General features: G+C 40.2%; 2 protein-coding genes across 8 annotated transcripts in view; both read left to right on the top strand.

Moving 5' to 3' along the window:
- Positions 1 to 13,844, top strand: part of LOC108009354 (uncharacterized) — an 87,002-nt gene that overhangs the window by 22,204 nt on the left and 50,954 nt on the right. For 3 of the 7 annotated variants that reach the window (XM_017073655.4, XM_065863268.2, XM_017073654.4), the window contains exons 6-7: positions 798 to 873; positions 938 to 1,067. In XM_017073655.4, coding sequence (XP_016929144.2) covers positions 798 to 873; positions 938 to 1,067 — 206 coding nt within the window. Of the gene's footprint in view, positions 1 to 797; positions 874 to 937; positions 1,068 to 11,646; positions 11,887 to 12,117; positions 12,615 to 13,844 lie in introns of those variants that run through there. The other 4 variants (XR_005013849.3, XR_005013850.3, XR_005013845.3 and 1 more) reach the window with 3 other exon arrangements.
- LOC108009356 (uncharacterized) lies at positions 8,991 to 9,402 on the top strand. The gene is made up of 2 exons (XM_017073656.3): positions 8,991 to 9,115; positions 9,170 to 9,402. The coding sequence occupies exons 1-2, from the start codon at positions 9,062 to 9,064 to the stop codon at positions 9,308 to 9,310; spliced, it is 195 nt and encodes a 64-aa protein (XP_016929145.1). The 5' UTR covers positions 8,991 to 9,061; the 3' UTR covers positions 9,311 to 9,402.

The raw sequence follows: 13,844 nt of genomic DNA, 5'->3' as shown, positions 1-13,844 counted from the left end.
ACAGGACAGACAGACAGATTCTGGACAGGTGCAGCAACAAAGGAGCGGCCGTGTCCTTGGGCTGCACTAATAAATGTCCTGCCGATTGGCGATTGCGATGGCGATGGCGATGGCCAAATGTGCCCTAATGCGTTGCCCTCCTTTTTTAGCCGCCACCACCCACATTTCCCTCGGGAGCCTCGCGTGACGTTGAGCAGGCAAAAATTGATTGACAAGCTTTGTGCGACTATTTTGTGGGGCGGAGATGGCAGTGGATTTGGGTGGTTCAGTGGGTGGATGGGTGGCTGGGTGGCACAATGGCATTGACTGTCAGCAGGACGATGTCTGATGTTGTTTCTGCCGCCGCTCTCCATTTTCCGCCCACCGCCAGGAGCAACTTCCGTTGCAAAAATCGAGCCAGGTTGTTTGTAGCGAGAGCTGCTGCGGTGCAGGGGAAATTGCGGCAGCTTTGTAATGCGGAAGTTTTGCAAAACCCAAACGGAAATAGAGCAAATATGTTTAAGCTTCTGTTGCAGGTGGAGCCCACATATGTGTGGCCGAAAGGAGGTGGATGCTCAGGCGCACAAGCTAAACAGATTAATGTGCAACATTTCTGCCAGAAATAATCATTAAACAGCTTTAAAAGCAATGCCATGTTACTGAAACTCTATTTCCTCTTACAAGCACTTAATCAATTTATGCTTTTTCCAAGCCAACAAGTAATTTCCTTTGAATAACCTCCGAAATCCATTTATCTAGGGGAAGTTTGTTTCTGTAATATTGCCCTTAATATAGCTTACTTTATTTACAATCTTCAGGCATCGCCACAAAAAACGACATCGGCACAAAAAACCCAAAATTCTGGTGCAGGACTTGGACACTGAGGTTGTTAAGGTGGGTATTATCTAAAAATAAACTGAAACTTCAAATAGATTATATATTTTCTTTATCCTGCCAGGTAATCGATCCTCATGATCTGTCTCAGCGTGCCCGCTGGACAATAATTGCCACCGCCTGTTTATTGCTACTCATGTGCCTCATGTTGATTGGGGTTACTTTGCGTATGGCTCCGATAATCGATGATATGGGTAAGTCCCCCAAGATAAATACCTATTAAGTTTATTGCCCGCATACCGAAGTGCTTTATCCCAAATAGTGATAGTACCTAGTGTGCCCTGCTTGAATTGCAGTCCATTTAGATATTAAGCGAATGTAACTCTAATGGAACAAGTTATCAGACGTAGTATAAGATATATAACTATAATACATGAAATGCGCCTCGTTATTATCCTAGAACTGCAGCAGTACAAACATTGTGAATATGATATTACATTGATATTGTATTCAATAGTGACTTAAGACCTTATCGATAAAGATCACCTATCTAATGCGTTGTGTGTTGTGTTTTGCTTTGTTATATTTCAAATTTAGAATACCTAACGAAAAGTAAGTACAAGTACACAAACCAAAAACCCAAGACAACGGTTATACGAAGATGGTATAATCCTGAGTTTTCTAGGGTTATAATAATGGTCGTTATAATTATTAAATGTTAGTGTGTGTTTTGTATTGGAACCCCCTTTAAGGGACCTCCATGTGTTGCTGTTAGAAAAGCTTTACTGTTATCCTGGTGGCGATGTAGAAAGGCTTTGGGAAAAGCTCTCGAATCCTGTAAGCTTGTGTTATAATTTCAGGATATAGCTTTAAGTTTGGGACATTTTAAGCTTGAGTTTGTTTTGGCGAAGCTTGAGCCAGCTTTTCGAGTGTTTTTTTTTCGGGAAAGCTTCTTTAGGTGTCACTCAATCTCAATGTTTTTTGCAACACCCGCCCAACTTTGCCACCCCCTGCTGCTGCGTTTATGTGTGCCATTGTGTTGCATAACAACGCAGTAACGGACGCGGAACTAGGACAGTGTATCACATGTTGCATCTCACACAAACACAAAACAGCCAGCCAGGCATTAGTATTGGTCCCTGTGTTTTTGGCATAGATTTGCGAGCTGCTTGATTTGCCTTGCCATTGATGTTGTTGTGGATGTTTGATTTTGGGTGGGTCTCAGTGCCCCTCCTTCGTAATTATCAATCATCAATCATGCATGCCTTGGCTCACCTTCATTAGAGTGGCGAGCGATATAATTAGATGTTGATTAGAAGACGTTTCCCCCTTCACACGCCCCCTTCCCACCGATAAGGCGGCACCCCCTGCAATGCAAAGTTTTGGCCGTAAGGCATTGAAATGTCAACAGGCAGCAGCTGCGACTCCTGCTTCTAGTTCTAGTTATATAGTGCCTCTATCGCTAGGTTTGGTTCCCGTACTCCTGGTCCCATGGCCCTCCTCCAAGGCGAAGCACTTAATCGGCAGCCACGATGGTGGCAGCACAATGGGGCTCACCGCAGCGTGACAGGGGCTGGTTAAAACTAATTTGTGTTGGCACGGCGGGGCACAGTGGATCAAAGTACCGAAAGAGTTCTTAGAGATTTTTAATCACCTATTAAAAAGTCTAGGAAAATTTAGTGATATAAGATGGTCTTTCAGTATTTTCCAATGTTACAATAAATTAGCCTACATTAAAATGGAGCTTCTGTTTCAGGGAAGACAATCGTAGATCTAAGAGATTTTTATAGTTCTTAAGAGCATTCAGTAATATAAGAAGATCTCTTAAAATATAACTCTTATGACATGGATTTCTTATCACTTCACCCTTTTGTTCCAAAAAGAACATAGGCCTTCCAAAACCATATAATCAAAGCCTTAAAATTATCTGAGTTTTTAAATACAAGTTACAAAGTGGTTATTTACATATACATATATCACTTTTGGACCTATACATTCCCATATTCAAATTCCCATGCTGAAGATGTGTATAATAAATGGAGTAACAAACCACCATTTGTATTAACTTATCAGTAACTTCAGGTTACTCCTTAGCTTTTTAAGTGTTTCATAAACACACGCAATCAGGCGACTGGGACAACGACTCAACATAAAAGCTGTATATGACTTTTCTAGTTTTCCAATTCTTTCTTTGGAATCCTTTAGCCAGGAAAACATAAAGAGACATAATCAGATTAAGAGACTGTTTCCAAAGGGGAGGATGATAATGGCTTTCAGGTAACTGCAGCTGCGACATAAAAAAGATGGATAGAAATGGCAGTCCTGGCCTTCAGAGGAATCAGGGGAAAATGAAGATAGAAATAAAAACTAGTGCGCAGGGGAAAAGCGAATCGGTGACCTTGAGCAAATAAAACGCCTAGGTAAGGCCAAGAACGTGGAATCGGAGGACATAAGTTTGTTAATATCCCAGGGAAGATAATAGCCTGGATATCGGGTATCTCAGAGGTGTGAACCACAGTTCGTTGGGAAAACGCTAACTGCTGAATGCACGAGCGCCCTTCTTGGCCAAAATGGCGGCCAGGCGCTGCATCCTGTTCCTGTTCTTGTTCCTCCTCCAACCAGCCCACCCAACCAGGTCGCCCCCCACTGCTTTTCCCACCGCTTTTCCACCGCTTTTCCTGCTGGTGCGTTCATTGTGAGCGCCGAGTGGAAAATGTGGAATGCTGCTATGCATTTCTTAAACCAAATCAGCGGCCATGACAAAGCAAAGGAGTCGGTGTGTGTGCCAGCGTGTGTTTGTGTGTGTTTGGGCCCTGTCCTGCTGTTTATCTTGGCTTTGTGTTAGCACTCGAAATGGGCGAAAGGAAAACACCACCCAACCACCCACCACCCACCACCACCCCCACCAACCAGTTGATGACGCTGAAGCCTCTTGCTCTTGACTTCGACCCGGCGAAAAAGTTTTCCACTATGCACGCAATTTCCTCGGAAGAAAAGGGAACCATAGTTTGTTGCTCTGCTCCTGGTTTTTTTTCGTGTGTTTCCTGCTGCAATTCTTGCAGCTTTGATGCACGGAGACAAAAGCATAATTACTCCATTCACTTATTGCCATTTGCATTTTTCATCGTGTTCTTTGCTAATGAAAATTCGCTTTTCTAGTACTCTCTAATTTATAAATATTTATAATCACTGATTTGAAGGTGTTTATTCTATTCACACTATTCTTTATAAGGTATTCTGAAAAATGTATATAAGCAACAAGGTTTTCTTAAATTTACTGATGATTTCCTGAATTGAAACTAATCCAGTTATTACGAAATGAAATGTCTATGCCATCTTTTTAATTAAAATATTACATGTTTCCAAATGTAATATATACTAATATTTTTACATTAGACAAAGTTAAATTCTAAACCATTTTTAATGCAAAAATGTATGACCTTGCATTTAAAAAATCGATAGTGACTAAGTAATAACAAATTTGTATCGATTCCAATATTAGATTCCTTAAAAATATAAAAAACAGATTTTTATATTTTAATGAAAATGAATTTCAACCCATTTTGATCCCAAATTAAGAAAGATATTTTTATAATGATAAATCATGGTGTTATTTCATTTTTCTCAGCGCTTTTGTTTATTTGATCATTGTTCTTCTGTTAAATTCAAAATTAAATATTTCTAGATATAGAAAAGAGAACTTATTTATATGTTGAAAATAAAATATCCCATTAAATAATGACTAATTAAGGTGGTATTTGTTTTTCTCAGCGTTTCCATTGTTATTATTGTTGTTCTGTTGCGGTTTGCCCCGCTGATGTTGTTGTACCGCCCAAAGGCAGCGGGCGCCTTGTCATTTTTGGATGCTGCGCGTGGATGGTCTTGCTGTTCCGTACTGTTCTGTTGTTTCATTACTTTGCTGCATAAAACAAATGCGCATAGTTGCCGTCAGTTATTATCCACTTGCAGCGGCACTTTGTGGCAGCCACCATGTCACCATTTCACGGGGAATACGCCGGAGTGCCGGGGAATACGGGGAGTACGGCGGGAATCATGGCAACAATGCGCCCCCTTGGCCAGAACGCGTTTTCTTTTGGCTTTGGCTTTGGCTTTTGGGAGCTGCGAGCTGCGAGCCGGCTTAATCAACGCGATGACGACGACGTTACTGCGAGCCACAAAAGGCATTCCAATTGCCCAGGCTCATCCGCAGAGAGGCTCAGTTCCAGGAGCCGGGATCCAAAGGACCTAGCCACGGACAGGCCACGCCCCCTTTGCACCTCCTGCCCCCAACTCGGCCGCAAGTATTTCTGGGACCAAATTATTTTCATAGCTTTAGCTTAAAAGCTGAATATGCCGCTGCCCCTCTGGCGCTGGCAAAGAATTAAAAATATTTACAGTATTTCCAAGTGAGCTGCACAAAATAAAACCCAACCAAACAAAAACAGCATGTTTTAAACAAAAGGAACGCAGGAAACTTGGACGAGCATGAGACAAAGGAAATGTCATCTCTGTGTGTGAGGGATCGTGTGTGTTTGGTAGCCACAACGGGGTGGAAAAATGCAAAGTATTCCAAACAAATATGATAAACCATAATTCCGCTAGCGACAGAAATAAATATATAGCCCAGCTTGGCAGGACCAGAACTTTTGTCATTTTCATTTTCCCCAATTTGGGCAAGAACCACAGGCAAATATCGACAGCTCTACAAAGGCTTACGCCATGGACAGGGATTAGAACCGATAGAACAACCGACCGACCGACCGACCGACCCAACTTTTCATGATTAATGATGCTTTGAAAAGTTCGCCTTTGCCCTTGCCACATTTCCCGATTTCCCATTTCCCATTTTCCCGGCGTGCGTTTGTTTCAGTCAACTGTCGGCAGTCGGCAGTCATCACATCATTCCAAAGCGATTTCCTTGATGATGGCCCATGGTTGTGGCTGTGTACCATGCTCAACCCATTTATTTTTGCCCCACTGCATAACTGATTTAATCAGACTCAAGCTGCATTCAAAAGTATTTTAACAGCATTTAGAGCAATGCGCTTTTTAATAGACCAAAGCCCTACGACCCACTCGACTCTCTGCGGCCCAACTTAATTGCTTGCCGGGGCCAAAAGTGAAAAGTGAAAAGCGAAACAGCGACCAGCAGGCTGATTTTGGCAAGCTGCCCTGTCTGCAGCCGAAAATTAAATTGGCCGTGTTTAAACAGCAAATTTGGACAAAATTAGGCGGGGCTTTTATCGTTATCCAAGGGCCGCACAAAGGCAGAGTGGCCTACCAGAGAATTATTCAGAACTCGGCTTGCCAGTGAAATGAAGCAAAGCCACAGCCGCAGCCACAGTCATTTGAGGTAATACCCTGTAATAGACCACTGCCCCAAAGTTGGGACCACAAAGCATCTACCCGGCCAAGGATAACCGAATGCGAAACCCCGAACATGCGGATGGAAACCCTCCCAGTCCATCAGGCTGAATCCGTAATGAGATGAGAACTTACGCAAATATTTGGCAATTATCTAGTTTTGGTTTCGGTGGAGGCCCTGAGTAACCAGAACACTGGACCCTCAGACCCTCTCCACGAAGCATCCTCACCGGCATTATTATAATGACTGAACATCGCAGCAAATTAGTCAAAACAAAAAAGTTGCTGGTGCGAATGAGAGTGCGGAAAAAACAGAAAAGTAAACTCTGGGGATACAGACGAACATTGGGATACACTACCAGGATAAACTAAATTATAACAAATTACCAGAACACTGAGAAGTGTGAAAAGTATTTGATATATCTAGCTGTTTTATACACATTGCTGAAATTAATCCTTGTAATCTCGTGATATAATCACATATCATATAATAACCATCTATTATTTATTTTTATTTGATAGACCAACTATATTAGAATTTCAAAATATTATAACAAAGAAATAAAATTTATTCTTTTAGATGTTCGGTTTATATTTAGAAACACTTTAAATTAGATAATTAAAAGTGATCTTAAGTGATCCAAAAAGTTTATTTTACTTAACTTCCTTCATCAAAACAATTGAGTTTAAAATAAAAGTCTCTTAAATTAGGTAGCACTGTTCCTGACACCCCTAAAGGACCCCATCTTAGGATGTCAACCATAAATGGTCCTGCCAACAAGGACTGCCCTGTGATAAGAGGGCGGTGGTGGCGGGGGGCGTGGTCAGGAAAAGTTGAGTGGGCATCGGGCGTGTCAAAAGACAAACACCAAAACTGCTCGCTGCGGGTCTCTTTGTGTGTGAGTGTGCTGTCTCTGTTTGTTGAAATGCGAGTGTCTTTTAAATACTCATTACAAAATTAATTCGGGAAAAGTTTTGATAAAAATCCTATTATAAACATAAATAAATAGGTTCCCCGGAGAAGGCAGCGTGAAAGCGGGGTCAAAGGACAAAGCAGTGACTGGGCAAACATTTGTGAGTAAGCAAACTGGAAAGGAAAAGGGGCCGGGGAGGTGAAAGGTAGTGGCAAAGTCAAAGTCAAACAATGAGGCAGCCAGCTGTAAAGGACGAGAGCTGAGACTTCATTAGTGCTCATCCACAATGTATGCTGGTGTCGTCTTGGTCCCGGAATTTCGGCCTCTCGGTCCTTTGTACGGCCACCCATATCCTTTCTTGCCACCGCGTCCTGGTGAAATGGTTATGTGCCATCATGGTTTCGCCACTCGCTTGCGGTTTTTTCAGCGGCTCAGTCCGCGGCTATAGGCATATTCAATATTCATATTTCGCTGCGGCAGAGACATTTATTACCCTTAAAACCCGCACACAAGAACACTGAGAAAATCGTTGTGAAGTTATTACAAGCTTTGAATGAAAAAAGTTTTGAAAATGAAAATGTTCTTTAATATTGAAAAGTTTGGAAAATGTTTTTTATTATAAGAAATTTATTACAAATTTCGAAAATCAAAAAATATCATATTAAAAAATTTGAAAGAAGTTTTTTATTATAAGAAATTTTTTATAAATCTTCAGGGATTCTTTGACACTTTTTTTTAAATAAACTATAAACCTATCTTTCTGTCAAAAAAAGTATTAATAATATTAACATTAATTGTACTATTTTGTTACTTAAGAAAAGGTATATAACTATCATTTGGGAAATAAAACCATTATTAAGATTATTAACATTAACTGTATTATTTGGTAGAAGCTAATAGATTTCTTCAAGGCTTCCTTGATATTTACCACTAGAAAACATATATTTTAGGATATTTCAAGTTTATCTCAATGATCATTGAATAAATAGCCTTTTCTTCCTGTCTACACACATTGATATGGCTACACCTGACAGGTGAAAAGTGGGCGGAGCCCATTGCCTCTTGGTAAACTAGAAAGTCTTGTTTCTGTTTGGCCAACGTTTGGCAAAATTTAATCTCAAACTGAAACCGAAGACATTTTGCCAGTCAACGCTCGAAAATGCCAAGCGAAATTGCTTTGCCCGACCGTGCCCCCAAGGTGATTTGCATAGCACAGGTGAGGGCGAGGGGCAAGTGGCTAAGTGGGTGGATGGGCGTATGTTTGCCCCGGTTACCGGCATATGAAACGGGTACTCTAAGTCAAAGAATGGTAGCACATGGGTGTTGGTGTACCGGTTGTTTCCCAACATACGCTCAAATTAAAAGGCCGAATAAAAATAGAAAATCGAGTTTGAATAATAGATAGTTTACTCTGCCTAGACAAACCTTATGAAAATATAATAATGCCAAAGTTAATTGATTTCGAGAGCTTTATGGTGTGTGAGTCGAGACAAATTGAATGAAGAACATTTAATATTTTTTGGGTTTCTAAGACAACGACAGGAGAAATGCCTTGGCCTTTCTTGGGCAACATTTTAAAAAGATAGAATTGCTTTCAATGTAGGCTTAAACTTGCCAGTTATTGGCTATTTAAACGGAAAGTTTTTAGTTTCAGATGCATGTGATTCTACTTAATTGTTTTAAGTTTATTTTCCCAATTGCCTACCTAAATAATAGTTCCTCCTTTTCCATTTGTTTTGTCCAATATATCTGCGATCAGACGTGACACTTGCAATTAAGGCATTATAAATCAGATTCGAGCGGCGCAAATAACAAATTCATTTAATTACCGAATTACAGAACGATTTTACAAATAGTTCCCAAGCATGAGCGTTAATTGCCCAAGATTGTAATCTTTCGGGGCCAACTATGGGGTTATAGGGCCTATATAAGGCCAAAGGTGGCGACAATGTGTCAGTATCAAATTCAACATGAAGCAGTTCGCATTGTTCAGCATTTTCCTCCTGATTCTGGTTGTGGGATTGGTAAGCGTGGATGGGTTTTCAATCAGCCGCTTGGCCTAACGAGAGGTTTTCCAGGCCCAGATGCCCCAGCAGGTCTCTGCCCAGGGCCAAAATGGACAGCAGCAGCAGGGCCAGCCGCCAAGACCGCCAAATGGCAATGGAAACGGCAACGGCAACCAGCCGGGTGGACAAGGACAAAGTGGACAAAACAACTAGGACAACTAGGAACAGAATGTTTCTGGGGTGGACACACCTCCTGGGCACTTTCCCGGTTACTTAAATAAACACTTTATTCAGCAAACTTAAAACTTCGTCTCTTGAACTTCCTAAGCTTTTCAAAGGCAAGCTACATTTTTATGGGATAGGGAAAGGGAGGAATTTAAATGTAGAATTTAGAACTATAAAAAAATATTTAAACATTAAATGGGAATAGCTTAGGCAACGTCGAAACCTCAAACTTCGTTTCTCTACCATCTTAAATGTAGGAATTTTAAAGTAAAATACATCAAAATTATAAATATCATTTCTAATACTATGAAAATCAGAATATGACTAAGGAAAACGGTGGTAAGCGTAGAATTCTTAAAGAAATTGTTATTATAACTTCCAAAACTTTTTAAGCGAAGCATAATATTAATGACAAACAGAAAATGTAGGAATTTAAATGTATATTTAGGAAATATATTTTTAAGTTTCTTGAAAGAAAGGGAATGGTTAGAAAACTTTGTGTTTGATCTTCCTATGGGTTTTAAGGGCAAGCACTTTAATTTTAAAAAATTAAACATTTCAATTTCAATCGATTGGAAAACTGTCATGGCTAAAAGAACTTCCCTCATCAATCAAAAACATTGCAACGCATCGGAAAAGTCTCGTGGTTTAGCTTATGTGACTAAAGAGAGTGTTTTGCTTTACACAAGTTCTTAGAGCTTTATTGTTTTAAAATTGTTATAACATTTTTTTCATCTCTGGCCGGCTTTGTGTATTTCCACTCTGTCTGGGCCAAGCCGAGTTGGCAAACTTTATTAATAAAGTGCACAAATTATGAGCATGAAACTCATGCCACGCGAACATGGCCGTAGGTCCATTCCAGCTGATGAGGAAGGCAGGGGGTTGGTGTTAGGGTTACGAAAAGAGGGTCTGGCTACAAAGCGGCAACTTCTTCGGCGACTTGTGTTCTACATTCTGTGAAAATGCAAATGCTTATTACTCGTTCCAAAGGAGCCGAGCCGCCAGGCAATGCTTAATTGCATTATGGCGCCCGGAGTTTGGATGCAGCTAACCTTCTGTTCAAAGTCCCCCTCGCCGTAACCCCTTTACATCGCCCCATCTCCAGGAAAACACCTTCTAAGCCGCTCTACTTGAGCAACTGCTGTGCAGCCATGTGTGAATGCTCTTTGGAGAATAACCGAAAAAGTTTTGCTATCGCTATCAGTCAAGAAGTGTATATGGTTACCAAAATGGGAGTTGGTCTCTCAGGGAAAAAGTAACACTGCATAGGGCATGGATATTTTTTAGTTTACATTTAAATAAATGCTTATTTTGACTTAGTTTGTTACAATATATATTTATTTATATATCATATACCAAAATTCAATGCTAAAAGCTTCAAGGACAAGGTCCTATTAAATGTACTACTTTAAATATTTTGGACCATGTCCTTTTTTATCATATCTGATATATGATAACATATCATATCATTGTATCATATTTATTATGCCAATAAAAACAGTTGGGACCAAGAATTAGGAGCTTATATTGGTTATTAAAATGGGTATTAATTTGGTAGCTCTATGAATACAATCTATTAGAATGCCTTTGGAATGAAAGAGTCTCAATCCAATTACTCCACTTTTAAGTCAAACTGTTGTCGTAGGACTTCTGTATATTATTCTAAAAATAAACAAAATGTAAACTCTTTTCCTCGGTGTGCAAAAAGAAAGAAGCCCATGCTCAATTACCAAATGCTGATGAAAACTCAGAGCCAAGTTGAATAGCGAGGCAGAGCAAGCGGCCCAAGCAAAGCGAAGCGCATTCCCTTTGTTCGATGGCAAAGTAATACATATCTCGTCATATATAATTTCCGCTGCGAAGGATATCCAATGTTCGGGAACGAGGACGCAGCTCATCATCGTCATCGGAATGGAGGAGCTTCCTGGGGAGTCCACGACCCACTCATTGGGCGTAGGCGAGGCGAGGAAAACAAATGGAGCTTTCACTCCAATTTCACTCCATGCCAATGCCACAAGGAGCAACACGTGACGACACAGGACGAGTGAGTTGCGCTCGACTTTTTGAGATTTTCTAGGGCCAACAGGAGCCAAGGATGTGGATGTGGATGTGGCTGTAGCTGTGATGTGTCCAACATGTTGCTTCCCGAGCGCAGGACACGAACACGAACACGAAAACGAACACGAACACGGCAACACGAGTCACGAAGCGAGTCCTGCCCACCGAGCCGAAGGACGAAAGTGCCGAGCTGATTGCTGGCCGAGCGATTTTAGCCACGAGCTGATAAAGCCGCAGCTTCTCTGCTGGTCTACAGGATAGCCACTCGGTCAGTTGAACATTTTCCATGCTGTGATCAAGTTGTCTTATCCTCTGAGCGCCGAGCGCTGTGCACGCCTTGGACTTGGAACGTTTCGAAATCGGGCTAAAGAAATATTCAAACAAAAATATATATATTCACAGAAAATATTCAAGAAATATTCTAGAAATTCGAGATTCGAATATAATAATAACTACAGTTTAGTGTGCAATTTCCAAGCAGCAAGTGTGTGAGCCAAGTGCAAATGGTTAGCGGAATTGTCGTGGCGAAATAGGCGTGGCAGTTTGGTGGGTGCGGCTGTCCTCAGCATGCACTTGTTGTTCCCCCAGTTGCAGTTTTTTACCAAACTGCAAACTAGCTGCAACTTTCCCACGATAATTGCTTTTCAATCGCTTGCGCTTGCCTCCAAAATGGCTGTGCTTCAAATATCACATATTAAGTTTCGAACTCAAGTGCTCACGCTTATATTACCTTACAGCAAAGCCAACAAAATATACAAGACATACAAAAAAAATGTTGAAACGACGGACTGACTTACATGCATTTTATTAGTAAATAACAAATACGAAACGAAAAAATATCAATACAATTGAAAAACACCAACGGAAAAAACAGCCGCAAACATTTTTGTAAATTAAATCATATAAAAAAGGTTTCGACAGCAAAGAAAAACAAACAAGCGCGTGGAAATCGCATGCTGAAAATCGCCCATAAAATGCATTAATAAATAAACTATGGTCAAAAGAATTTAATTTAAAAAAAAAGCAGGAAGGCAAATCCAATGAGGCAAAATAATTAAAACCGTAAGCAAACACAGGAAGTAAAAACATCGCCCATATCCTACCGCAAAATTGAAAATATCCGGTGAACCGAGGAGAAAAGGGCCGAGAAAGAGAAGGGGCGCTGCGAAAAGAAAGAGAGGGAGCCATGAAGTCGACGAAGGCTAACCCCAAGCCCGGAGTGGATCCCAAAATTGTAATGTACACAAGAGAAAGAAAATATAACGATTTGCAAATAATTGAATTCATATTACACACTTTCAAGTCCACTGTCAATAGAAAAAAATATCACTCACAAAGAAATCACCAGCTCATGCGACATTGCAACAAGAAAAACGCAGACTCATTCGCATTCCTTAAAAAATCTTTATAAAAGAAAAGTCATTTTTCAAATATTTTTGGCCCATTGCTCTGCGTTTTTCTTGTCGCGCGTTGCTTCTAAACAATTTCACATTGTCTGACTTTGGCACAAACAATGGCATTTGTAATTTCCATATCATCTGCCCTCACTCTGCAATCCCCCCCACCCCACCCCACTTTCTCTCTGTCTGTCTTAATGTATTATAATCACAATACCATTTTTATCTGTGCATCTCTCAAGTCCGCCAGGATTCACAGAATTGAGTCGAGTCAAGACCCCATGCTGTATCGACCCCTAAAATAACATAATACACTACGAACAAATATGTATTTATGGGGGTAACAGGTACCAGCCACCCATAAAGTCATACATTTTAAGCTTATTGATTTACCCTCATTCGATTGTGAATTTGGAAACGTATTCGCCATTGGTAATATTTAATTGCTGTGATTTAGACGCGTCCGGGCCCTTGGCTCATGTCTAATGAATTATAATTTAATTATGCATAAAGTAATTGCAATTTGGGTGGGCTCTGCGGCAGCATCAATTATTGTTTATGAGTGGTCCGGGCAATAACGATAATGATGTGCTGATTATTTAATTGCATATCAGGAAGACATCGGGAAGCATTTTTGGTGTTTTAATTACCACTTGCTCGGTTTTTGCTCTCGGGGAAATTGCAATTTCGAAATGAGTTTAAAAGCAGACATTTCTTTAAAATGTGCAAATATGTTGATTGCTTTTTATGCGCAGTTTTTACTCCACCGAAATATGTGAGATTTTTTAAGCAATTTAATTTACTGCATGCTTGCACTCGTTAACATTTATTAAAAACCATAATTGTTTAACTCTTTCTTAATGGGAAATATTATTATATCATTTTCACACTGCCACTGCACTTATTAACATTTATGAAAATATTATTTTAAAAATTGTTCAATCATTTTTGCACAGCTTAGAGAGTTGGTATGCGAATTTACTTTAAGTATTTCTTTCATTTTCAGTGTAAATTAAATCCTTTTACAAATTTTAAAGGCTCTACTGAGTTTTCATACTGACTGCAAA

The sequence above is a fragment of the Drosophila suzukii genome, chromosome 2R (assembly GCF_043229965.1).
Source record: "Drosophila suzukii chromosome 2R, CBGP_Dsuzu_IsoJpt1.0, whole genome shotgun sequence".
Classification (NCBI taxonomy): Eukaryota; Metazoa; Arthropoda; class Insecta; order Diptera; family Drosophilidae; genus Drosophila; species Drosophila suzukii.
This window is presented reverse-complemented; position numbering and strand designations above follow the sequence as displayed.

Bases quoted from the DNA above. Each gene is read 5' to 3' on its own strand.
- LOC108009356 (XM_017073656.3), top strand. From the start codon at position 9,062: ATGAAGCAGTTCGCATTGTTCAGCATTTTCCTCCTGATTCTGGTTGTG. The intron at 9,116-9,169 runs GTAAGCGTGGAT...GAGGTTTTCCAG, and splicing joins TGATTCTGGTTGTGGGATTG to GCCCAGATGCCCCAGCAGGT.